The 25,599-nt window shown below is 46.4% G+C and overlaps 1 protein-coding gene across 1 annotated transcript in view; it reads left to right on the forward strand.

The window, feature by feature from the left end:
- PIK3C2B (phosphatidylinositol-4-phosphate 3-kinase catalytic subunit type 2 beta) overlaps positions 1-25,599 on the forward strand; it is a 97,447-nt gene that overhangs the window by 66,252 nt on the left and 5,596 nt on the right. The window contains exons 15-31 of the mRNA XM_081009956.1: positions 96-238; positions 7,798-7,986; positions 8,221-8,314; positions 9,557-9,651; positions 10,302-10,482; positions 12,232-12,339; positions 13,553-13,645; positions 14,398-14,527; positions 15,484-15,620; positions 16,447-16,616; positions 18,478-18,634; positions 19,793-19,902; positions 20,100-20,301; positions 20,479-20,603; positions 21,274-21,391; positions 22,177-22,258; positions 22,771-22,877. Coding sequence (XP_080866082.1) covers positions 96-238; positions 7,798-7,986; positions 8,221-8,314; positions 9,557-9,651; positions 10,302-10,482; positions 12,232-12,339; positions 13,553-13,645; positions 14,398-14,527; positions 15,484-15,620; positions 16,447-16,616; positions 18,478-18,634; positions 19,793-19,902; positions 20,100-20,301; positions 20,479-20,603; positions 21,274-21,391; positions 22,177-22,258; positions 22,771-22,877 — 2,241 coding nt within the window. The remainder of the gene's footprint in view (positions 1-95; positions 239-7,797; positions 7,987-8,220; positions 8,315-9,556; positions 9,652-10,301; positions 10,483-12,231; positions 12,340-13,552; positions 13,646-14,397; positions 14,528-15,483; positions 15,621-16,446; positions 16,617-18,477; positions 18,635-19,792; positions 19,903-20,099; positions 20,302-20,478; positions 20,604-21,273; positions 21,392-22,176; positions 22,259-22,770; positions 22,878-25,599) is intronic.

Raw genomic sequence — 25,599 nt, forward strand, 5'->3', positions numbered from 1 at the left:
GGATAAGGCATCCCCGGTATCAATCTGCCCTTTCAGGGTGGCAGTAAGTACGGTATGCGCTTAAAAGGCCGTTCTTGTCTCCCTACCTTTCGCAGATTGACTTCCCCAGTTCAGCATTTGAAGTCAAGTTTACCAGTCCACCGGCAGCCGATTTCAGTCCCCAGTACAACTTCAACAGCCTCTTTGAGGGAGACCAGCGGAAGCTGAAGGAGGTGATGCAGAAGGAATCGCTTTATTGGTGAGAGGATGGAGAGTGTGCCTGGGCGCATTGTTGTATCAGGGGAGAGATTCTTGGTCACTGACACTTTTTGATGGCCCTGAGTTGAACATCTCGGAGGGGTAATAGGCAGGGGTCCCTCCAGATATTTGCTGGACTATGATTCCCATCATCCCTGACCATTGGCCATGCTGGCTGGGGCTGATGGGAGTTGGAGTCCAACAACATCTAGAGGGCCAAAGCTCTTCCCCATCCTTGGTTTAAGGGGTGAAATGGTTCCTACCAGGCTGGTCCCCTCTGCTTCTACTCCCCCCCATTTAATATAATCGCTTTTGCTGCCACATAGATTATGTTCCCTCCCTCTTTCTGGGGGATCTGCCTCACATGTTGTCTAGGCTTCTTATCTCCAGCGCTTTCCCCTCTCTCTTTCCATCACTTTCTGAGGCGAGCGCTCAAAGTACTTTGTACATTGCTCTGTAATCATGCCCAGGCATCCAGTCTTCATCCAAACTTGTTCAGCATATGTTTCTCTGCTAGCAATGTACTTTCATGACTACTGACCGCCCTGCTGGGTACTGAGACTATCATCTAAATAAATCTGTTTCCTCCACAAATAGTCTCCAACTGGCAGAGGTGGTTTCGATCTAAACACAAATGAGAATAGAAGGGAATCTAACACTAATAGGCAATCATCTCAGAGTCTTCCTTGTTCCTATTAAACTTGATGAAAAGATTGTGGAGAAAGGTCTACGGATTAATGTTCAAGGAAATACTGTAGATAAGGAAGGATTTCAAATACTTCCATTATAGCCTTGAACAAGTTATTTGGTTTTTCTAGTTTATAATCTGCTCAATGAGGGGCAGCCTGCCCCCACAGTTTATTCCATTTTTTAAAAGTTTTGTTTAATTGACCCTGAAAATGGCCCCATGAGACATTTTACCACACTATAAAATGTACAGTTAAAAACCAGGTAGCATTGAAACACAAGTAGAAAACAGCTATATGGAGCAAACAGCATGCAGACCTAGTGGTGGGAGGAAAAAATCCTTAAATAAGAGACACGGGGGAATGATTAATGGACTTCAATGTCTGTACACTAATGCGCAAAGCATGGGAAATAAACAAGATGAGCTTGAGCTCTTGGTACAGCAAACTAAATATGACATAATAGGCATCACTGAAACCTGGTGGGATAAGTCCCACGCTTGGAATGTAATAATGGAGGGATACAATCTATTTCAGAGAAACAGACCAGACAAGAAAGGAGGAGGAGTGGCGTTATATGTCAGGGATGTGTATACCTGTGAAGAGATCCAAGATTTAGAACCTCAAAGCCAAAGTGAGAGCATTTGGGTCAAAATTAAGGGAGAGAAGAATAACAGTGACCTCATTGTGGGAGTTTACTATAGATCCCCAAGCCAAACGGAGGACATAGATGATGCCTTCCTGGAACAGATGGCCAAGCTTGCAAAAGGAAGGGAGATAGTAGTAATGGGGGACTTCAATTACCCGGATATTTGTTGGATGTCAAACTCAGCCAAGAGCATAAGGTCAAACAGATTCCTCACTGGCCTTGCAGTGAGAAGCAACAAGAGGAACAGCCATTTTAGATCTGGTCCTAACCAATGTTGATGACCTGGTTAGTGGGGTAGAAGTGGAAGGATCATTAGGCGCGAGTGATCATGCTCTTCTGAAGTTTACTATACAGCGGAAAGGAGCAGCCAAGCATACTAGGACTCAATTTCTTCACTTTAAGAAAGCCGACTTCATAAAACTTAGGGAAGTGCTGGGTGAGATCCCATGGACAGTAATACTAAAAGGAAAGGGAGTTCATGATGGCTGGGAGTTTGTTAAGAGGGAGATAGTAAAAGCACAACTTCAGGCAATACCAATGAGACGGAAACATAGAAGGTGCCTAAAGAAGCCAGGGTGGCTATCTAAAGAACTTTTAACTGAGTTAAGATTAAAAAAGGATGTGTACAAAAAATGGAAAAGGGGGAAACCACCAAAGAGGAATTCAAACAAATAGCCAGCATGTGTAGACACAAAGTCAGAAAAGCTAAAGCACAGAATGAACTCAGGCTTGCTAGAGAGGTTAAAAGCAACAAAAAAGGCTTTTATGGGTATGTTTGTAGCAAAAGGAAGAACAAAGAAACAGTGGGGTCACTCAGAGGAGAAGATGGTGAAATGCAAACAGGGGACACAGAAAGGGCTGAACTCCTCAATGCCTTCTTTGCCTCAGTCTTCTCCGATAAAGAAAACAATGTCCGACCTGAAGAATTTGGAGCAAATGATTCAGCAGAGGAAACACAGCCCAGAATAACTAAGGAGATAGTACAAGAATACTTGGCTAGTTTAGATGTATTCAAGTCTCCAGGGCCAGATGAACTGCATCCAAGAGTATTAAAAGAACTGGCAGATGTGATCTCAGAACCACTGGCAGTCATCTTTGAGAATTCCTGGAGAACAGGCGAAGTCCCGGCAGACTGGAGGAGGGCAAATGTTGTCCCTATTTTCAAAAAGGGGGAAAGAGAGGACCCAAATAATTACCGCCCAGTCAGTCTGACATCAATACCAGGGAAGATTCTGGAGCAGATCATTAAGCAAACAGTCTGTGAGCACCTAGAAAGGAATGCTGTGATCACCAATAGTCAGCATGGATTTCTGAAAAATAAGTCATGTCAGACTAACCTGATCTCGTTTTTTGACAGAATTACAAGCCTGGTAGATGAAGGGAACGCAGTGGATGTAGCCTACCTTGATCTCAGCAAGGCATTTGACAAGGTGCCCCATGATATTCTTGTAAAGAAGCTGGTAAAATGCGGTCTTGACTATGCTACCACTCAGTGGATTTGTAACTGGCTGACTGACCGAACCCAAAGGGTGCTCATCAATGGTTCCTCTTCATCCTGGAGAAGAGTGACTAGTGGGGTGCCACAGGGTTCTGTCTTGGGCCCGGTCTTATTCAACATCTTTATCAACGACTTGGATGATGGACTCAAGGGCATCCTGATCAAATTTGCAGATGACACCAAATTGGGAGGGGTGGCTAACACCCCAGAGGACAGGATCACACTTCAAAACGACCTTGACAGATTAGAGAACTGGGCCAAAACAAACAAGATGAATTTTAACAGGGAGAAATGTAAAGTATTGCACTTGGGCAAAAAAAATGAGAGGCACAAATACAAGATGGGGGACACCTGGCTTGAGAGCAGTACATGTGAAAAGGATCTAGGAGTCTTGGTTGACCACAAACTTGACATGAGCCAACAGTGTGACGCGGCAGCTAAAAAAGCCAATGCAATTCTGGGCTGCATCAATAGGAGTATAGCATCTAGATCAAGGGAAGTAATAGTGCCACTGTATTCTGCTCTGGTCAGACCTCACCTGGAGTACTGTGTCCAGTTCTGGGCACCACAGTTCAAGAAGGACACTGACAAACTGGAACGTGTCCAGAGGAGGGCAACCAAAATGGTCAAAGGCCTGGAAACGATGCCTTATGAGGAACGGCTAAGGGAGCTGGGCATGTTTAGCCTGGAGAAGAGGAGGTTAAGGGGTGATATGATAGCCATGTTCAAATATATAAAAGGAGGGGAGGGAGAGGAGGGAGAAAGGTTGTTTTCTGCTGCTCCAGAGAAGCGGACACGGAGCAATGGATCCAAACTACAAGAAAGAAGATTCCACCTAAACATTAGGAAGAGCTTCCTGACAGTAAGAGCTGTTTGACAGTGGAATTTGCTGCCAAGGAGTGTGGTGGAGTCTCCTTCTTTGGAGGTCTTTAAGCAGAGGCTTGACAACCATATGTCAGGAGTGCTCTGATGGTGTTTCCTGCTTGGCAGGGGGTTGGACTCGATGGCCCTTGTGGTCTCTTCCAACTCTATGATTCTTTGATTCTATAAAACTGGAGGCTGGATCCACAGTAATGCTGTTCTCATCCTGGGAATCTCCATGGTTAAAACCTTAGATGACTTGGAATATGAGTGGCAAAACTCAAATGCCACAAGAGCCAGTAAGGACTGCTGTCAGACTGTACCCACTTGATATGTTATTAACAACATTAACACTGATTGCTTCCATAATTGATCTCTTTAGTGTTTCTTTCCTGTAATTAGCCTGAAGTAGAATTAAAGCAGAGATTCCATACAAGCACTTAATAAACTAGCACTATATAATCTAGCAATGCTGTTCTGTTTGGCCCAGATTCTTCTATAATGGGCTGAGCCTGCATGCAGGGAGTTCTTAATTAAAGGCATATGGGCTTTAAGAGCCTCAATAGCACTTAGTCCACCCAGGACAGGCTGCTATGGTAATTGCATTTAAATTAGCCAAAATAGTCATAGGTCAGGTTTGCAAAACACTGAGGGACACTGAAATGCGCAGATGGACAATGACATTGTCAGGTTGTGCCATAAAAAGTGAACCAAGGAGGGCAATTTCAGAAAGAAAGTCTTAATATGAAAGCAGGCGCTGCTCTTAATTCTTAAAGTACAGTGGTACCTTGGTTGTCGAACTTAATCCATTCTGGGAGCCAAAACATCCGAGTACCAAGGCGTTCGACATTAAAATAGGGGGAAGTTTTGATTTTCACCTTCTACCCGGTGCCTTCACTGGCATCATTTGGGTGCCAGGTAAAGACCTACCTCTTTTCCCAGGCCTTTGATGGAGTTAATTGATTTTGTTGTTGGTGTGCGTCTAACGCTTGCTGTTGGAGTGGGAGGGCTGTTTTCTGAATGAGAAATTGTTCATGTTTATATGATTCTTCTTTAAGTATGGTATAGTATATATGAGTGTAAATCTTAAGTACTTGATTAATTTATATACCACTTGGATGCAAAAGTGGCCAATATATTGTAACTTGCTTGGATAACTTTTTGGGTAACAAGCAGCTAATAAGCTCAGATAGAGCTGTAGTGTTTTTCTTTGAAGGCTTTTCTTCTGGGTGGTCGGGGTCATCGCCTTCAATTTATTGGCTACCTCCAATCCTGCTCTTTGTCCTGAACATATTAGTATATAAATAGGTCCAATGTCAGGCTGCCCTCACCCTTTCCCCTCCTTTGGCTGAAAGCAAGAAAGCTTTCTGCAGCATTTTCTCGGTGCTTGGTAGGGGCAGACCATCCCTTCCTGGCATTGTACAGTAGGTTGTGCCACTTCCCTTCCTGTCTGCTCTGGGTCACAGCTGCGGTGGGAAGTTCTCATGTGCTTTTCACTCTCCTTCATTTTTGTTCTGGCCTGAGTGAGTGAATGTATTTCCTGGAGGTGGCTTAAGGAAACCTGTGGGAATGGAGCTAGCCCTATTATGCGAGTGCCTTGGACATATTGCTTTGCCAGCATCCGGACACTCAGCCCCTCCCTGTTATTCCTCTAGCACTGCGGCTGGACTGATCTTGATGGCCCTGGATCCTAGCTTTGGCCTCTCACAAAACCAACCCTGGTCTCCCTCCAATTCTTCTGTGTGATTCAGTTTTCCTCTCACTGCCTTGCCAAGACAGCTCAGAGGCACTGTCAGTCCCTGGGAAATGGCTTTCAATGCAAAAGCTCAACACTGGAACACACCAAGTCATTAGTAACTGGCGCAATGGCTGCTCACCACTAAGCAGCCACTCCAACAGATTTGGGATTGGGCATGTGGCTTCCAGGCCCCTTGTTTTACTCTACTCTTGTCTCTCCAAGCTATTCTATTTTCTTTGGCCTTCTGTTCTTTCCCCCCTCCCCCCTATACTGCAACTTCTCCCTGTTCTATTCCAGTTCAGGACACTTCCAGTTGCTCCTCAAATCTTGGCCTTTTACCTTCCCTGAACACAGGCCTCCAAATCTCTCTCCTCTCCACCACTTACCCTTTTGCAGTCCTGAACTGCATGTACGAGTCCTGCTCAGTCCCCCCCCCCCCGCCTCTCTTTAAGACTGACTGCCTTAAAAGATCTCTTTCATACCCCTCACTTTTGACCTTTTCCCCCTGAGCTGCCCCCATGAGCTGCATTGACCTTCAACATGGAAATACCCCTGAGGCACCGAACAAAATCAGTGCTAGCTAATTTTCTAGCTGGAGCCTGAGCCACAGAGGGGCAAGCATCATTTCCAGGGCTTAGCCGTAGAATCATAGAACTCTACAGTTGGAGGGAATCACAGCTAAAGAATCCCTGACATGCGGCCACCCAACTTCTGTTTCAAAACCTCCAATGAAGTAGAATCCACCATCTTTGGTGGTAGACCATTCCACTGTCAAAACAGCTCTCACCATCAGAAAGTTCTTCCTAAAGTTTTGTCATAATCTTCTTCCTTGTAAGTTGAATCCATTGGTTCAAGTCCTACTCTCCAAAGCAGAAAACAAGCTTGCTTCACCATCCATGTGACAGCCCTTCAGATATTTGAAGATGGCTGCTGTATCAACTCTCAGTCTTCTCTTCTCCAGGCTAAGCATACCCAGCTTCCTCAGCCATTCCTCATAATGCTTGCTTTCCAGACCCTTTATCATCCTGGTCACCCTGCTCTGCACACATTCCTGTCCATAATCCCTGTTTTCAGTGCAGGGCTTCACTTTGAAACGTGTAAAGAAATAGTGTCTCATCATTGTCTATTATTAGCTCATTGCCAATCATCTGTGGTTGGCCAGGGTTGGTTGGTAGGCAGAACATCTGGATCAGAGAATGTGCTTTCTGAGTCTCATTACCTCATTTTCTCGAAATTAAGCACTACTAAGTTCATTCTTTCCTTTAGTTATTGCCAGACTGTTGTGCTATCAAGTCTAGGTTTGTTTTTTTTAAGATAGCACCATAATTTTCCAGGAATTTTTAACCCCCTCCTCCCTAAAATTCAGCTTCATGTTGAATCATCAGTGGTTTGGTGAGGAGAAAGGATGCAGGTGGAACCTCAAGCAAGAGCAGAGGTATTTCACTGCGTCTGGATGACACAGTGCTCCTCTTCCTGAGGGCTTTTGCGTTCATCACGGGCCGCAACTTCCTTTCCTCCTTTAGCTCCTTTAGGCAGGAGAACCTTTGACCCCATTAGACTGGGGATGGAATTGCTTCAAGTCACCCCATTAGCCACCTGATCCCATCTTCCCCATGGAGAGAAATGGATTGACTGGTAATTGAAGCATGCAGCCTTGCTCTGTTTGAGATGAAGCAGTGTGTGGTTCTCTTTCTGCGGTTTTGCTGCTCTCTGGTGGAGTCCCAAAGCAACATCAGTTTGGTGGTGGTGAGGAGACACAGAACAGTCAAGGTTCAGTCTGTGTTCCTGTGAACAAACAGTATATGATCAAATGGCACGAGGCTCTTCTCTGGCAGTCCTACACGAGAATGGGCTGTTCTCTCCCTCTCTCATGCAAACAGACTGCACAGAAATATATTTCCAATGGCCTCCCCATTCTTCTTGTGCCTTTATTCTGCGTCAAATGTGCATAAGGTTCCCTTAAAAGCACAAGTGCCTTTCTAGATCAGGTCAAAGAAAGGCTCATAGTGTCTGTTCCAGCATCGGGTTTCCAGAATCAGCCAGTTTGGGTGCTTCTGGAAATTTTGCAAGTGCCATAACTAATAGCCCTTGTGTCCCCAGACTGATCTTAAGAATTCTCTTGTCCCAGGCTAACAGATGCCGACCGGAAGCGGCTGTGGGAGAAGCGTTATTACTGCCACTCTCAGCCGGGCTCCCTCCCTCTGCTGCTGGCCAGCGCCCCGAGCTGGGAGTGGGCCTGCTTGCCTGACATCTATGCCCTGCTGAAGCAATGGACTCACATGAATCACCAAGATGCTCTTGGGCTGCTGCATGCAGCGTAAGTCCTCTTCCTAGTTTGGGGGTTTTTTATTGTATTTTGTGAAGGTGGTTTTATGCATTTGGGGGAGGTTCGTTTTATTGTCCATGTGTCTTATTGTTGTCTGTTGCTTTTGAAGGTTCTTTTCGGGTGGAGAAAGAGGGGAACTGTTAAGTTTTATGCATAATGAAAGGTGGCTATCAACATGGAGGTGGAGTTGTCCTCTAGTGAAAATCTCCTGATATGTCGCTGCAGGTTCCCAGATCAGGAGGTGAGGAGGACAGCTGTGCAGTGGATAGATTCCATATCTGATGCTGAGCTACTGGATTATTTGCCCCAGCTGGTACAGGTAAGTCACATGTGCTGACCAGGCGAGCAGCCATAGCATTGTCATGTTACCTGAAAAATATTTCCATTCCATTTGCGAGCACACATGCCAGTAGCTTGTGTGCTTAGACAGCATTGTATCTCGGGAGGCAGCTGCCGTGGCAGAGGGCTTAGTTCTTTGGAAGCTCAGAACCTGAGCAGCAAAACCCTAAAGCAGTTTTTCTCCAAATGGTTGGAGTTTCAGAAGCCTTTGTAAAATGGCCAGTTTATGATACCCTAAGGATAGGTTGCTAGGCTTCACTTCACCTGTACTAAAGATAGTGGAGCATTCAGAATTAAAGCAGGATGATACTGAGGAAGAACTCTTAAAAGGCAAATCCTTCTAGTAGGATTTCTGACTGCTGTCACAAGTCATGTTCTTCAGTTCGTTCTCTTGTATTCTACAGTTAATTAGAAATAGTTTTTGTTCTCACAATGAGCAGTGTTTCGATTTGTCTTGGGAGGACTGTTTCAAAATCTTAACATTTTGCCTTGATGAATTCCTACTAAAAAACAAAACAAAACTCCAGTGTAATAATTATGTTTCTCGTCTTTGCTGCCTGCAATGTAGAGAAATATTTTTTTTCTGTCTTTTGGTGAATGCTTGTACTGAGGTTGTCAAGGTTTGCCTATATTTTCTAGGCTAATTTACCTCAGGTATTCTCACAATTGCAGTGCTGAGCGGAACTATCACTACTATTCTTGTTTTTGTTTCTTTTTAAGGCAGGGGCAACATTTTACTCTTCTACCATACTTTAAACGTCCCAATTTGTGTTCTCATAAAAATGATTCCGTTTTCAACACCCTGTGTGAGAAAACAAACAAACAAACAAACAAACAAACAAACAAATAAGTCTCACAATGTAAGAGGTAACATAGTAATAGTACTACATTAATTGATTTTTGGGTGATTTCTCGGGTGCTTTCCAAGCTGTAGAGCCAAAAGGAAAAAAGCACATGTTTTTCCTCAAACAGGATACACAAAAGGGATGGTGGTGGAAGCTGTTTCTCCACCCTGGGACAGGGCCTTTTCTGTGGTAGTGCATTGGTAGGGGGTCCTCCTTCCTACAGAACAAAAGGCCAACAAAATTCTGAAATCTTTACGTTTTTTTATGACTCACATGCATCCTGATTGAGTCTCCCTTAGTTGTATACCAGCTTGCGAGAGCTATGCTCCCAAAGGCAGACTATTAAAGAATAACCAATCTGTTCTTTTCTCTCCCAGGCTCTGAAATATGAATGCTACCTGGACAGTCCCTTGGTGCGGTTTCTTATGAAGCGAGCCGTCTGTGACCTGAGGATAACTCACTATTTTTTCTGGTAATGTTGGTGGATGTGCTGTTGGCATAGTGAATGATTTAGAAACAAGGGTGTGTGTGTGTTTTAAAAAATAAAAAGAGAGAATCTGAAGAAGTTATGATCATCAAGTTTGAATCTTTCTAGCAGATGCTAGAAAATGTTCAGAACATTATGCTTCCATTCAGTGTTACCAGCCTTTGAATAAATGATTTCTTTCCTAAGAATTGCTTAGCATTACACCCATAAATACCTTTGTTCAGAACTGGATTTCTATGCTTTCATCTCTCTCTCTCTCTCTCTCTCTCTCTCTCTCTCTCTTTCTTTCTTTCTTTCAATTAAATCAAGCCCTTTTTAAAATTAAATCAAGTTTCTAGTCCTCATGGGGAGCAGTTTCAGGAGTCCAAGAACCTTAGCCCCCTCTGTTTTATGTTGCATTATTCTGGCTATCTTTAACTTATATTTTCAATTTTTGTAGATCGGGGGGGATCCTCCTTTTTAAAAAACAAGAAATTTGGTTTTAATCAGGAAAACTTGGTCTGTCTCCTAAGTTGACTTGGTCTGTCTAGGAGACAGGAAAAAGACTTTGCTTAGCTGTGCTTGTGTTGGTGTGGATGGATGGGCCCTTCACATGAACCCCACTGCTTCTGGTGACAGTGTCTCCATGTCTCTAGGCTGTTGAAAGATGGTCTTAAGGATTCTCAATTCAGCATCCGCTACCAGTATCTGTTGGCAGCTCTGCTGTGCTGCTGTGGCAAGGGTCTGAGAGAGGAGTTTGACCGCCAGTGCTGGCTGGTGAACACCCTGGCTAAGCTGGCTCAGCAGGTTCGTGAAGCTGCTCCTTCATCGCGACAGGTATGTGTGCTTGCAAGCACCTCATGTCTCCCATGAATGTGTGATGGGGAAGTAAGAATGAAGCAGCAAAGCTCTAGGAGACTATTCACCAACCTGGTTCCCTCCCAAATGTTCTGGACTACAGCTCCCATCAGCCAGTGCGGACTGGAACTGATGAGCTTTGGGCTACAATACATCTGGAGGGTACCTGGTTGGTGAGGCCTGCTGTAGGAACCGTCTAAAGTCTGTTTTGTTTGGGAATGCAAAGGCTGATGTGAGAACTAAATAAATAATTGCCAGCCTCTCTTAGCAAGAAGCAAGGGCCTGGGCTAAATTCAGCCATTACAGTTTTCAGCTTCTTCCATAAGTGGCTTTTGAGGTTCACCTTAAGACTGCCCTGTTCTGTAGCCTGACTCTATGGCACATGAACTAACACCTAAGGTTGTGTCAGCAATAATCAAACTCAAAGTAGACCCACTGAATTTAATGGACATGGTTAATTTAGGTCCACTAATCTCAATGAATGGGACGTGGGTGGCGCTGTGTTCTAAACCACAGAGCCTCGGGCTTGCCGATCAGAAGGTCGGCGGTTCAAATCCCCGCGACGGAGTGAGCTCCCGTTGTTCGGTCTCAGCTCCTGTCCACCTAGCAGTTCAAAAGCATGTCAAAGTGCAAGTAGATAAATAGGTACCGCTCTGGTGGGAAGGTAAACGGCGTTTCCGTGTGCTGCTCTGGTTCACCAGAAGTGGCTTAGTCATGCTGGCCACATGACCCAGAAGCTGCCTGCAGACAAACGCCGGCTTCCTCGGCCTATAGAGCGAGATGAGTGCACAACCCCAGAGTCATCCGCAACTGGACCTAACAGTCAGGGGTACCTTTACCTTTTTAAAATCTCAATGAGTCTACTCTGAGTTGGATACAACCTTTAGCTCCCAAGCTCTTCCCCTCCCACCTCCAATGTCATGCTTCGTGCCAGATTAAGCTGCAAATTCTATTATTATTATTATTATTATTATTATTATTATTATTATTATTATTTTATTTATACCCTGCCCACCTGGCTGGGTTTCTCCAGCCACTCTGGACAGCTTACAGAAAATATAGAACATAATAAGGTATCAAACATTAAAAACTTCCCAATACAGATGTCTTCTAAAAGTTGTATAGTTCTTCATCTCCTTGACATCTGAAGGGAGGGTGTTCCACAGGGTGGGCGCCACTACCAAGAAGGCCGTCTGCCTGGTTCACTGTAACTTCGCTTCTCGAAGTGAGGGAGCCAGCAGAAGGCCCTCGGTGCTGGACCTCAGTGTCCGGGCTTAACAATGGGGGTGGAGACGCTCCTTCAGGTATACTCAGCCAAGGCCATTAGGGCTTTAAAGGTCAGCACCAACACTTTGCATTGTGCTTGGAAATGCTCTGGGAGTGTTTACAAACCTAAATCCTGGAAGCAGAAGGTACTCCTTGAACCTGGAAAAAGTAGTTGCGTATTTGAAGATGGCACCTCATTTGCAAACTTTTAGGCAAAATTTGCTTTAACTGCCCAATTGAATGTGGAATTTGGGTGGCTCTTGGTTCAGCATTGGCGGAGGGGGGTTGGAACAGCATATAAACGTTATGTCAAGAATGGGCTCGTGCAGCAACCTGTTTTGGGGTGGGTTCCAAACCCAGACCTGCTTCATAAGATGTTGGACAGGTGCCTGGGGCAGACAGCAGATCAAATAGCCTGATACTCTCTGCTGAACAACTTTGTGCTTGTGTTTTTTCCTTCAGGCCATCCTTCGTGAGGGGCTGGAGGATGTAAAGCAGTTCTTCAACGTTAATGGCTCCTGTCGCCTCCCGCTCAGCCCCAGCCTGCTGGTGAAGGGGATTGTGCCCAGGGTATGTCTCTGACTGTGGGTACCACTGTTTCTGGTGTGCTGTAGCTTCCTTCCTCTGAGTTCAGGCATCTTGGATACTTTGAGATTCCTGAAGATGCCCAGGCTTGGCTGCACTGTTTGCATTGGCAAGATTTGAAAGTAGCTGCTTCCTTTCTGTTGCAAAGCAAGCTGCTCCTAAGGATAGAAATGATTGGCTTCCAGCCATTAGCATCCTTACCACTTAACCTTTCAGTTTCAAATAATTTCTGTCAAATCCTCTTTTAAAGCCATCTAAGTTGGTGTTCATCACCGCCCCTTGTGGGAGTGAGTTCCATAGTTTAACTAATACACTACGTGAATAAGCACTTTCTTTTATCTGTCCTGAGTCTGTACATTAATACTGCACATTAATTAGGGCATCATCAAAAGGCCAAGAGGAAGAAAACCCTGGTACAGTGGTGCCTTGATTTACAACCATAATCCGTTCCAGAGGTCCGTTTGTAAACCAAGGCTGTAAACCAAGGCGCTCTTTCGCAAATGGGGCCTCTAAAAAAAGTTTGCAAACCGGGACACGCATTTCTGGGTTTGACGTGTTTGTAATCCAAAATGTATGCAAACCAGACTGTTTGCAAACCAAGGTACCACTGTATCTGGGATGAGCTGGAATCCTTATCTTGGGGGAGATAAAACATTATATTTCTGGCATGATCGTAGGCCAGGGGTCCCCAAACTAAGGCCCACGGGCCAGATAAGGCCCAAGGGACTCGTTTATCTGGCCCGTGGCGACCTCTGCTGCCACCCCCCGCTCTTACCGGCGCTGTGCTGTGTGGCTGCCCACTTCTGGGTCAGAGGAGCACCGGAAATAGCTTGTGTGCATGCTCAAACATTATTTGCACATGTGCAAGCGTTATTTCCAGTGCACATCCGGGTCGCAGGAGGCCCGTGCACAAGCTATTTCCTGTGCTCCTCCAACCCGGAAGTGCGCTGGAAATAGCGTGTGCGCACGCATATGGGCACACGCTCCCCCGCCCTCCTGCCCTCCTGCCCACCGCACGATCTGTGCTGGAGACACCGGCCCGAGGCGTGGTAAGTTTGCTGACCCCTGTCCTAGGCCTATGTTCTCTGAGAGTCTGTCTGTTGATGCTAGGGGACACCCACTTCTCATACAGTTAGGGTGAGAAAAGCACTGGCCATTCTGACCACTTGCTCCCCCATCTCACTCTCTTTGACTGCAGGACTGTTCCTATTTCAACTCCAATGCGGTTCCCCTGAAGCTCTCCTTCCTGAATGTTGACCCTCTTGGGGAGAATATCCGTGTCATTTTTAAGGTGAGCCGTGATGTTTCTTGCTTGGTTATGGCTACAGTTTTTCTTTGCCCAGATGCTTCTGAACAAATCCCTGATCTAGGGATTCTAGTGTTGCTTGATCTGGTGTTCAAGCAATATATTGTAAGTTCTTCTTGTGCCTTCTAAGATCCATCAGATTTTTTTATTTTTTAAAAATGTGATTAGAGGTTTTTAGTCTGTGGCAAGCAGGCTTGAAAAATAAGCTATGCACCCATGAAATAAAAGCATTAATGGGCTCCATTGTCACTGGCTAGGAATTTCAGTGTGCGTTTCTGCTTGTGTATTTGCAAGGTCAAGCAGGCTTCAGCTCTACTACCCACAGCAGGTGGGCAGTAAAGCCATAGCCTCAGGCAAAGGACATTTTATAAGGCCTGCATGCATGTTGCTGACTTTGGGACTTCAAAGTGAAGAATCACCTAACATCAGGTGATTGACAGGTGGTTCAAATTTGGCCTGCAGGCCTAGGACCTGACCCCAGGAGCCAGAAAGATTCCCCATGCTTCATCAAGCTGTTCTCTTAACCTCTAGCCTCCTTTCCCCATTCCCCCTGAACCTGCCTGCCAAAGAGTAGTCCTCCAGGGTCTGGAGTATCAGGAACCAACTCTCTTTCCAAATAGCTTCAGAACCTCTGGGAATTCACATCATTGCTTCTCCACACTTAAATAAAAGGTTTTGGAAGCAGGGATTTGATTTCCAGTACTGCCTCTTGCCTTGCACTGTTTCTCTCTCCACAGTGCGGAGATGACCTCCGGCAGGACATGCTAACTTTGCAGATGATCCGCATAATGAACAAGATCTGGGTGCAAGAAGATCTGGACATGCGCATGGTCATATTCCGCTGTTTTTCTACTGGTCGAGGTCGAGGTAAGTTTTCATCCAAGTACAAAATGAAATTTTTTCGGTTCCTCTTCCTCAGCTGCACTCACGTTGTTTTTAGGCTGGTGTGAGGTTCTTGGAGAAATCTGTTGGAGCAGTGCTTTCAGGACTGGGATAGATACCCAAGGTTCTATATCACTTCTCTGAATGAAGGCCAAGAACTTCTTAAAAAAGCCTCTAATTTGTCTTCCTACAGTAAATAGCCAGAAAACCTGCTTTCCCTCTGGTAATCAAAGTCAAGTGCCCTTGAAAGAAGGGTTTGAAACATATGGACCTCCAGTTGTTGGACTACAATTCCCATCACCCTGACTGTTGGCTGTGTGCCCCAGAGCTGATGGGAGTTGCAGTCTAGCAACCCTTTGAGGGACAGAAGTTCCTCTGCCCTGCTCTAAAATATAGCCTATATTTAGTCGTCACAGCCACTACCATACATTTGGCATGGACATTTCAAAAATCAAGTATGTAAATAGCCCCCCCAACATTCTCTAGTAAAAGAATTCACTAAGTTGCCGATGACAGAAACATTGTTTATCCATAATTGCATCCTTTGAGGCTTGCTGTGCAAGTGTCTCTAACATTCTAGAGAGATCATGGGTAGGTAGTCCAACCTGGACCTTGGAAGAACCGTAGAGTTCCCTTCTTGGCCATTGAAGGTAGTGGTTGCTTCTCTGAGCATCAGAATCCAGGATGGAGAACCAGGAGCCCTCCAGATAATGTTGGACATCAGCTTTGTCAGCTCCAGCCAGCATTGGTCGGGGTGATGGGAATTTCCCATACCTGTTCTAAATGTAGGCTGCATTTTACACGCAAGAGGAAGATGATTCAACATTTTACAATAAAAAAAAACCAGTCCACGTTGGGTTCTTTGTTGGTTATGTGTGTTAAATGGGGGAAGGAAAGAGGCCCTTACTGCCCATCTTGTAGTCATTTGCTGTGTTTCACAGGGATGGTAGAGATGATTCCTAACGCAGAGACTCTACGAAAGATCCAGGTGGAGCATGGGGTGACAGGCTCCTTCAAGGATCGTCCCCTGGCAGACTGGCTGCAGAAGCACAACCCCAAAGAGGATGAATATGAGAAGGTGAAGATAGTGAGAATAACATTATTTGGTTTAGGTTAAAAAGCCAGGCAGCTCCAAGTCATGATCAAAGCTTGTGCTAACGTCAAACCCATTGTGCCCTCTTTTGAGTCTAGTGGTTTTAATAATTCCATTGCAGCTTGACCTCACCCCCAAAGGCGCACTCCTCCATTGTCTCCCAAGACAGACAAATGCCAACCCCAATAAGCAGAGTGCGATGTGAACTTGTGGGTGTGCACCTGACTTTTCTTGCAGGCCTACATTTTTCTTTGTTTCCGTAGCAAAACGTTGGATTGGAGAGATGCCACCTTGGTTTTATTTATTTAAAATTTGAGCAGTTTTAAACATCTGGACACAAGGGAGATCACAAACACAACACCAGGAAACTAAACTGCACTGTAAATAAGCAGCAAGCAAGCATTTTAATCTTAAAATCTTGTGTAAACATAAATGTTTTCACTTGTTATTCAGAATTACATGAAATATGGCTTGGGGGCAGGGAGCTTTTCCATTGTACTGAAAAAGCCTGGCTACAAGTTCTGACTTCAAACAAAGACAGCACAGTAGAAGGCTAGCTGTAAATACAACTAAGGGTAGGTTACCGCAAGGTAGATTTAGGTGCCTTTCTGACATCTCAAGTTCCCAGGGTGTTCTAGAAAACAGGCTAGTATATATTAAATATATAGGCAGGTAATATAATATTCCCAGATGACCCTAAATGCAGGGACCTTTTTCAAAAAGATTCCCTCTAGCATTTTGTCTGGCCTTACTGCTTTCCTGTGCAGCTCTTCACATTACTGTGTTAATAACATCCATCTTCATCTGCCAGGCAGTGGAGAACTTCATCTACTCATGCGCTGGCTGCTGTGTAGCTACTTACGTGCTGGGAATCTGTGATCGGCACAACGACAACATCATGCTCAAGACCACAGGGCACATGTTCCACATTGACTTTGGCAGATTTCTGGGCCATGCTCAGATGTTTGGCAACATCAAGAGGTGAGCACTCTAAGCAAACTAGAGAGGCTGTGTGTGCGTGGCCGACTGAATTATCTGTGCATGTATGTTATTTTTGGAAACGAAGGTGGAGCTAAACTAGTACATAGATTAGCTTCACCAGAAAACTAATGGTTTCAGTTTTTCACATTAGTTTCGCATAGAAATGTTTTTGCAAATTGATATATTTCTGGAACTCCTGTGTGCAAGGCTGGAAGGAAAGGATGAACTGAGAGATCTGTGAAACTGTGAAAGACATGCAAGCTCTGAACAAAGGAAACATTAATTCAGTGGCTGCAACAATCATATGGGGCTTCTTTGTCCAATCTGCCTGAAAACTGGCAGTTCTGATGCCCTGGAATGGTAGTAGAAGCCATGCACTTTCCACAACATTTGCATGGAAAACAGAATTTGTTACAAGGAGGAGAAATGCAGCTGTTTCTCTCATTTAAACCAATGGGAAGCTTTGTAGGATACGTCTTTTTAAAAATTGCTTATAAAATGTAGTTCCTGTTTAGTGCAGCACCTGAAAGTGCCATGCCATTTGGATGGAAAATGTCACGGTTATTAGCAGCAAGCTGGGTCTCCGCTGCACTCAGTGCAAAAACTCAAATGAAACTCAAATGAATGTGAAACAAAATTGATGCAAATGAAAAGAAAGTGAAACTAAATAGAGTAGATTTTAAATACTTAAGACATTTCAAGTGCACGCTTCTGGCCGGTGTTCAGGAATGAGCCCTGGAGTTGCAGGACTCGCAGAAGTGGGCTAAGCTGAGGAAGGCACATGTCTTGATAGTTAAAACTCTTTGTTGACAAGAAAAGCACGTACAGCAAGCTTCCACAGTGTTCCAGATACACACACAGACACATGCTTCTAGCCTCTAGGCAGCTGCCCACAGGTCTAGGCCATGTGGAGCAGTTACAGCAACAGGGAGACCCCGCCTGCCCCTGCTGGCTTATATACCCTCTCATGACAGCTTGCAGGCCCACAATCTGAGACTTCTCTTGTCTGGAAATTGTCACTGCTCTTCCCTTTTCAAGACACACCTGGGTCTAGGAGGCAGTGGGGCAGGGCAAGGTGGGGAGTCTATTCACCTGTTTGTCAGCTGAACAGCCTCTTCTTCTTTCGCCTCACCCTGCGTATGTTCCTCCGTTGTGGACTGCCCTGACTCTCCCTTCTCCCCTGGCTCCTGCCTTGGGGGCAGCGTGAAACCCCATATATCACTGGTCCCCTCTCCTGGGTCACTCTCCTGGTCCCTTGCCTCCACCCCACAACCAGCTTCCTGTTCGCATGGATAAACTAAAGTCTACATTGTAGCAGTAGCTAATTAATAATGATGTGGGTGGGTGTAGATTGTTGGTACCCAATACAAGTTTTTACCTGCCATGCATATTTTGCGGGGCGCCATATTACGTGCTTTACCTGGAAAGGGAATCTGACAATTTGGCTTACAAATGTTGGACTTGAAGTTCCAAACTTTTTACTAAAGATTTTTTTTTTTTTTATAAAAAAGCTTCTATTTTCCACCCCTTAAGCATCATATTTTCCAGCCTGTTTCAAAATGTTCTTGGTGGAGCAGGTTGCCGGTGGAATGTGGCTTATCGGTTTCCACATTGTGATGCCCTTGTTCAGTGTATGCAAAATCCATTATCTGTCAAATGCGTTCAAGCTTTTTCCTGCTGTTGATATCAAGCATGTGGCTTTTGTTCCAAAGTCCTTCAGCATAATGTGTTGTGTGTGGATCTAATGGGATCTAACACTCTCTGGGTCAACTAAGGTATGTTCGGAAATGAAAGCATAGTGACTCTTTTGTTCCTGGGATTAGCCACATCACTGTGGCATTTGCACATTTCTTCCGTACAGGGACCGAGCTCCATTTGTCTTCACATCAGACATGGCTTATGTCATCAACGGCGGTGACAAGCCCTCCAGCCGCTTCCATGACTTTGTAGATCTCTGCTGCCAGGCCTACAACCTGATCCGCAAACATACCCATCTCTTCCTCAACCTTTTGGGCCTGGTGAGACACCCAGTTTCTACTTTCCTGCTGCCTCTGCTCTCCAGTAGCAGTGCATTTATCCAGACAGTGATCGTGGTTATTACTGAAAAGACTTTCAGCTGTTCTTTGCAGGAGCTTGAAAGGTTTGCATAGGGAGACAGAGACAATGGTGACCATCAGACTTGACCTGAGGAGTAAAGAACTGCCTTCTCTCTTCCAAGCCTGTAGTTCCCCCATGACAGAACCTTCTCAGTCTATATCCAGACCTTCTTTATATCCAAACCAGGGAAAGGGTATAAGTTTTTTTTTGTTTTTTGTTTTGGATTTGATATTCCGCTTTATCACTACCCTAAGGAGTCTCAAAGCGGCTAACAATCTCCTTTTGCCTTCCTCCCCCACAACAAACACTCTGTGAGGTGAGTGGGGCTGAGAGACTTCAGAGAAGTGTGACTAGCCCAAGGTCACCCAGCAAGTATTTGTCTGTGTAAGAGCAAAAATCACTTGGCAGATGCAGCACACAAACGTGGAGGCTCTCAGATAGGAACTTGCTGCTGCTTCGCTGCTCCTTGGATGAGGAGCCGCATGTTTCTACGGTCAAGCTGAGCTAAGGTTTGACTTAGTATGTTGTATGAACCAGACCAATGTCTGGATTCACACATAAAAGTAAACCCATAGTTAAGATCAGCAAGCTAACAACAAACTCCGGGTTACTTTCACTAACAAGTCATTGTTTATTTGCCGCTCTCACTGCCCTGCATGCGTGGTTTTGTCAGCTTATAATGAAATAAAAAAGTCCACTTTTTTTACATCAAAAGTAACCAGTTATAGTAAAAAATAAGTAATAATTGTAGTGCTTCCCCCTCCCCTGCAACTGCTGGGATAAGGACACAAGCTAAGACTTGATGAACATCAACCACGAAAGCCTGTCTCCCAACTATTGCATTGCCAAAGGCCCCTTTTTGTTCCTGAGACTGCAGCAGACATTGCTTGCAGATATGCACCATAACTAAAAGGGTTGGGAACTTGCCTTTCCTGTGTTTTGAAAGAAAGCTGAGGGTTTGGGGAAATCCAGTTAGCATGTGGCACATTCCAGAATCCATGAAATCCCCACAACTCACCTCTGGAGTGTTTGCATTTCTTTCTTTTCTGGTGCTAATCCGTGGCCTCTTTGGTGCCCAGATGCTGTCGTGTGGGATCCCTGAGCTTTCTGACCTTGAAGACCTAAAGTATGTTTATGATGCATTGAGACCACAGGACTCTGAGGCAGATGCCACCACCTATTTCACCAGGTAAGGGGAATCCTGATGGCTGGGAGAGGTGGAAAGGGAAGCCAGGAGCCACCTTGGTGTGCCAAGCAACTCCCACAGAGAAATCTTCGTTCTCAGTGTCCTCTTTGAAAGGTCTGTTGTAGTCTTTGAAAATGCAGGGGGTAGACCAGTCAATTCTATGTCAACCCACAAACCAGATGTTTTATCCTTTTGTGCAGGTTGATAGAGTCCAGCCTTGGCAGTGTTGCCACGAAGCTCAACTTCTTCATTCACAATCTGGCGCAGATGAAGTTTGCGGGCTCCGACTCCCGACCGGTGCTCTCCTTTGCCCCCCGTGTTCACACGATCAAGACGTCCAGCCGGATCCTTGATGTCTTCCTCTGCCGTCACGAAAAAGTCTTCAATCCCAGCAAGGGCTTTGTGAGTCCCTTCCACAGGCATTTTGGTGCAGCAGGTGGTCAGTGTGGTGGAGGCAGTGTTAGGGAAGCTAGCATATGGCTGCGCCAGAGCGCAAGAGCAAGTTGTGCTGCATGCTGGAGCAGCATCTCCAGAAGGTGCTGCTGAACCATAAGGGCTGCTTCCTTCTCTGCCTTGCAGATATACATTGTGAAGGTGAAGCGAGAGAACCCCTCCGAAGTCACCTACATCCAGCGGACCTTTGAAGAGTTCCAGGAACTGCACAATAAGATGCGCCTCATCTTCCCCTCTTCGCATCTCCCCAGGTTAGCCCTATTTGGTTTACAAACTCCTTTTTTCTTTTGACACTCTGTGTTTGTGTGTGTGTGTGTGTGTGTGTGTGAGAGAGAGAGAGAGAGAGAGAGAGAGAGAGACAGAGACAGACAGACAGACAGACAGACAGAGTCTGGTGACGACAAGGCTGCACACCTTCTGTAAGAATCACAAACCTTTGAAAACTAGTTTTGTATTCATTTCCCGGAAACTTGCATATGCCCACCTGATTTTGTGCATTGAAATTACATTTTCTCCTTGGGAAGTCTCAGCGCTTGGATTTTGTTCACATTTAGGATCTAACCGAAAGAATCTCTCATCCCTTTCACCAGATTGGCTAGTGATCCAGTGGGTATGGTACAGCAGACTACCCTCTCAAAATTATATGTGTGCTTAATTGAATTGTTTGTGTGTGAATGGTCCTCATCACATGACGTTAACCGAAAGTTTCGTTTCTGAAACACTCCAAATGGATCCGTCTGACAACCTTTATCCGTGTGACATGAAGAAATCCTTTAAAAAATAATTTGTGTGTACTGTTGCAGCCGGGAGCAAAGAAATTTGGCAGACCACCTGCTTCAGTTGAGATTTTGCTTTTCATTGATAGATGGGGCCCAACACCTAACTGTTTCTTTACCCTCCCACCCTCCCCAAATTGTCCAGCTTTCCTAGCAGGTTTGTGATTGGACGCTCACGAGGAGAAGCAGTGGCTGAGAGGAGGAGAGAAGAACTGAATGGCTACATCTGGCATCTGATCCATGCAGCTCCTGAGGTGGCCGAGGTAAATAGGCAGGAGCGAGGTAGTATTAGCCAAGACCTTTAGGATGAACGGCAGGCAGACACAGCAGTGTAGAATAGTTTAATCTAAGTGCTTCTGCAGAAGCCTGACCCTGGAATTATTCCACACTTTTTGCCATTCCTCTTTAGCAAGCTTTGTTAATACATATGGAAGCTTTGGATAGCATTCCCTGTCCTTGCCTACATGTAAATCAAGGGATCTTCTTTAACCACTGCTGGAGAACAGTCAGCACATAGGAGGCAAGAGAACTTGCTTGGTAAGTATAGTATCAAAAACGGAGCTGAGAGTAAGGAATATCAAGGGTGTGTTCTGATGACCTCTGGGTGCCTGGGTGTGCAAACTGGATTGCCTGTTATGTATTCTGGTTCTCCCATCTATATAACTGACGTTGTGTGCTACTGTAGTATTAAGATTCATAACCAGGCATAGGCAAACTCGGCCCTCCAGATGCTTTTTGGCCTACAACTCCCATGAGCCCTAGCTAACAGGACCAGTGGCCAGGGATGATGGGAATTGTAGTCCCAAATCATCTGGAGGGCTGAGTTTGCCTATGCCTGCTCGTAACCATTCTAAGCAAGTAAGGAACTGCAGGAGTCTTCATAGCTGAAGGCCTAAGAAATAATTAGCTTATTTATGAAAGTAAGTTATTATGTGAATTGAAGCAACATGCCCAACCAAGCTTCTCTTTTCATGTCAGAGGGCTTATCAAAAGTAGGTGACTTGCTACTGGAGTAAAACTGTGGCCTGATGGTGTGCTTCTCTTGCAGTGTGACCTGGTGTACACATTTTTCCACCCCCTCCCAAGGGACGAAGTTGCTGCAGGCACCAATCCAGCACCCAAACTGCCTGGTAAATATCTGTAGGACACAAGCAGCAGGACTTACCTGCTTCAACACTCTGGCTCTGCATGCTCTCATGCAGCTGCCTTGGAGTGAAATCGATCATAGCCACAGCTTCATTCTTTGACACATAAAATGAAAGTGCTGGGCACATGGAAGGGATCTGCCTATTCAATGGAGGCTGGAAGTTTGTGTCAGGACCTGACAGGAGGTTCAGAATGGTGCTGTAAGACTGGTCATTGAACTATGTTATGCTGGTATAGGGTAGTGCAGAGGAGAGATGTTGTATTCGTTAAAACAGGATAAAGCGCAACAGAAGCATAATATAGTACTGATTTTGATTTTATTGTTTTTGTTTGTATTTTTTATTTTAAAAAATAATACTAAAGTTTTCCAGAGGATGGCCTTTATGGAAAGGCGCTTACGCCTGTTTACTGTGGGTGTAGTGCCTTTCCTCTCTTTTTTTGCCAGTAGACATGGTAGTTTTCCATGCCAACACTGCTCCCTGTTCCTTATTCTTAGATGCATCATGGTCCCAGCCTGTTGGAAAACTGGGTGGGGAGGTGAAGCTGTCTGTTTCCTACAAGAACAACAAGCTGTTTATCATGGTGATGCATATCCGAGGCCTGGTAAGTGCTGAACTGTAGCTATGTCCCAGTGGCGGCCACTGGCCAAACTTTTCAAATCTCTGCTGTTATGTAGTGTAGTTTCACCCTGGGCCAACAGGGGGATACTGTATATAGTTTTCACTCAGGTCTGTAGATAGTTTTCACTCAGGTCCGCGGCAGTTATTTTAGGCGGGAACTCTGGGCTGTTGTGGTTACAATGTTGACAGCCGGCTGCCTATAAATACAGGCCGGCTGAGCTGTTCGCAGTTAGTTCTATTCCAGCTTACCATAATAAAGAGCTACTTGAAGAAATCGCTGTGCCGGCTGCTATGTCAACCCACCACCTAACACTGGCGACGAGGATGGGATTGATGGACATCAGAGCACAGCCAGATGCGGCCAGCCTCTGAACTGAGCTGAATCACTGAGCTGAATCACAGAGCGAAATCACTGAGCGAAATCACTGGGCAGAACCAATTCAGAGCTGACTGTTCTGGCTAGAGCACTGTGTTCCATCCATCGCCCTTCACGCCGGCATCGGAATCATGGCTTCACTTGTGCCTCTACCGCCGTTTGCGCCAGCCTCTGAATCATGGGACTCCTACCTCGCTCGGTTCGACTGCTACCTCCAAGCCAACGAGCTGACAGAAGTATCACAGGAGCGGAAGCGGGGCCTATTCCTCAGCCTCTGTGGGCCTGAGGTGTTTGAGACGGCCCGAGCGTTGGTTGCGCCTGAAGCAGTCCAGGCAACACCATGGGACACGATCCAAGAGAAGCTCCGCAACCACTACGCACCAAAGCCGTCCAAGATTGCTGCCCGCCATGCGTTCTACCACCGGAACCAGGCAGAGGGGGAGTCAATCAACAACTACACCACCGCCCTGCGACAGGCTGCAATGCACTGTGAGTTCCGAGACTTAGACGATGCCCTGATGGATCGAATCGTCTGCGGGGTCCGGGACATCCATCTGCAACGGCGCCTCCTAGCCAAGCCAGACCTCACGCTACAGAAAGCCATTGAGGAGGCTGTGGCCTCAGAAGCTGCTGAACGCTCCGCCCAGGAGATCCGCAAGTCCAGCAGCCCGCGTCTTGCTAGGGAGCCAGTTCCGGTGCATCATGAAAAGGCCAGCAGTGAGGAGGCATCCTCCAGTGAAGACGATGACGTGCACCAGACAAAGCGGGAGCGCAGGAAGTTCCAACAGAAGTCCAAGGGCCAACCGGAATGTGCTGGCTGCGGAGGCAACCATTCCCGTGCCAAGTGTCGATTCAGAGACGCCATCTGTAGGAAGTGTTCCAGAAGGGGCCACATCGCTAAGGTCTGCCGATCGGCTCCGTCTGACACCCCCCCTTCATCGATTCGCAAGTCCAAGTCTTCACTCCAGTCTGCCAAGGAAAGTTGTTTCGCTCTCACCAACTGCCGCTGCCCGTCTGGAACCACGATTGGCCAAACCGACTCGCCTACGCGACGCAAGCTGAACGTCACGGTGCTCATTGAAGGAGCTCCATGTGACATGGAGATCGACACCGGGTCTGCCCTGTCCATCGTGTCATGGAGCACCATCAAAAGACTGGTACCCAGAGTGTCCAAAAGGCAACTCGACTCTCACCGCGTACACCTGAGAGACTACCAGGGAAACGACATTCCCGTGGTAGGCGTTGGCCGGTTCCGGATCGCCTTCAAGGATTTTTCGGGCCTGCTCCGGTTGGTGGTGGTCGAAGGTCAGCGGCCAAGCCTCCTAGGGCTAGACTGGTTTGATGCCCTCGGCCTGGAAGTCACCGGCATCAACTGCATCTCTAACGCAGAGACTGAGGGTCTGGTCAAAGACTTTGCCGAGGTTTTTGACGGCACCTTGGGCCAATATACAGGTACGCCCATCTCCTTTAGCCTTGATCCACAAGTCGCCCCCATCAAGCTAAAGCCACGCCGGGTTCCCTTTGCTCTCAAGGCTAAGGTGGATGAACAACTGGACAAACTGATCGCCCAAGGAGTTTTGGAGCCGGTTGACCACGCAAAGTGGGAAACCCCCATCGTCACGCCTGTCAAGCCAGATGGGTCGGTGAGAATCTGCGCTGACTACAAGTGCACGATCAACAAGGCACTTCAGCAGCACGCTTATCCGGTTCCTGTTGTCCAACACCTGCTGCATTCCCTGGGTGAGGGTAAGGTCTTCGCTAAGCTGGACCTTGCCCAAGCCTATCAACAACTGCCAGTTGATGATGCCACTGCTGAAGCCCAGACGATCGTCACCCACCGGGGGGCTTTCCGTTGCCGCCGGTTGCAGTTCGGGGTGAGTGTGGCTCCTGGCATCTTCCAAAGCCTTATGGAGCGTCTCCTGCAAGGGCTTCCGGGCGTGGTACCATATTTTGATGACGTCTTGGTGTCTGCAGACTCACACCAGCAGCTGTTCGAGCGCCTCCGTGCCGTGCTGACCAGGTTCCAGGAGGCCGGGCTCAAGGTAAAGAGGGAGAAGTGCCAGATCGCCGTTCCACAGGTAGAGTTCCTGGGCTATCTTATCGATGCCTCCGGTCTTCATCCAACCACATCCAAGATCCGCGCTATCCAGCAGGCCCCCACCCCAAAGAACAAAACGGAGTTGCAGGCATTCCTGGGGCTGCTGAACTTTTATAACATGTTCCTGCCCCACAAAGCCACAGTGGCTGAGCCTCTTCACCGACTCCTTAGCACTAAGACGCCTTGGGCCTGGGGTCATCGGGAGACGGCGGCCTTCAACGCGGTCAAGGC

Source organism: Podarcis pityusensis (genome assembly GCF_964106645.2).
Source record: "Podarcis pityusensis genome assembly, chromosome: 6".
Lineage (NCBI taxonomy): Eukaryota > Metazoa > Chordata > Lepidosauria > Squamata > Lacertidae > Podarcis > Podarcis pityusensis.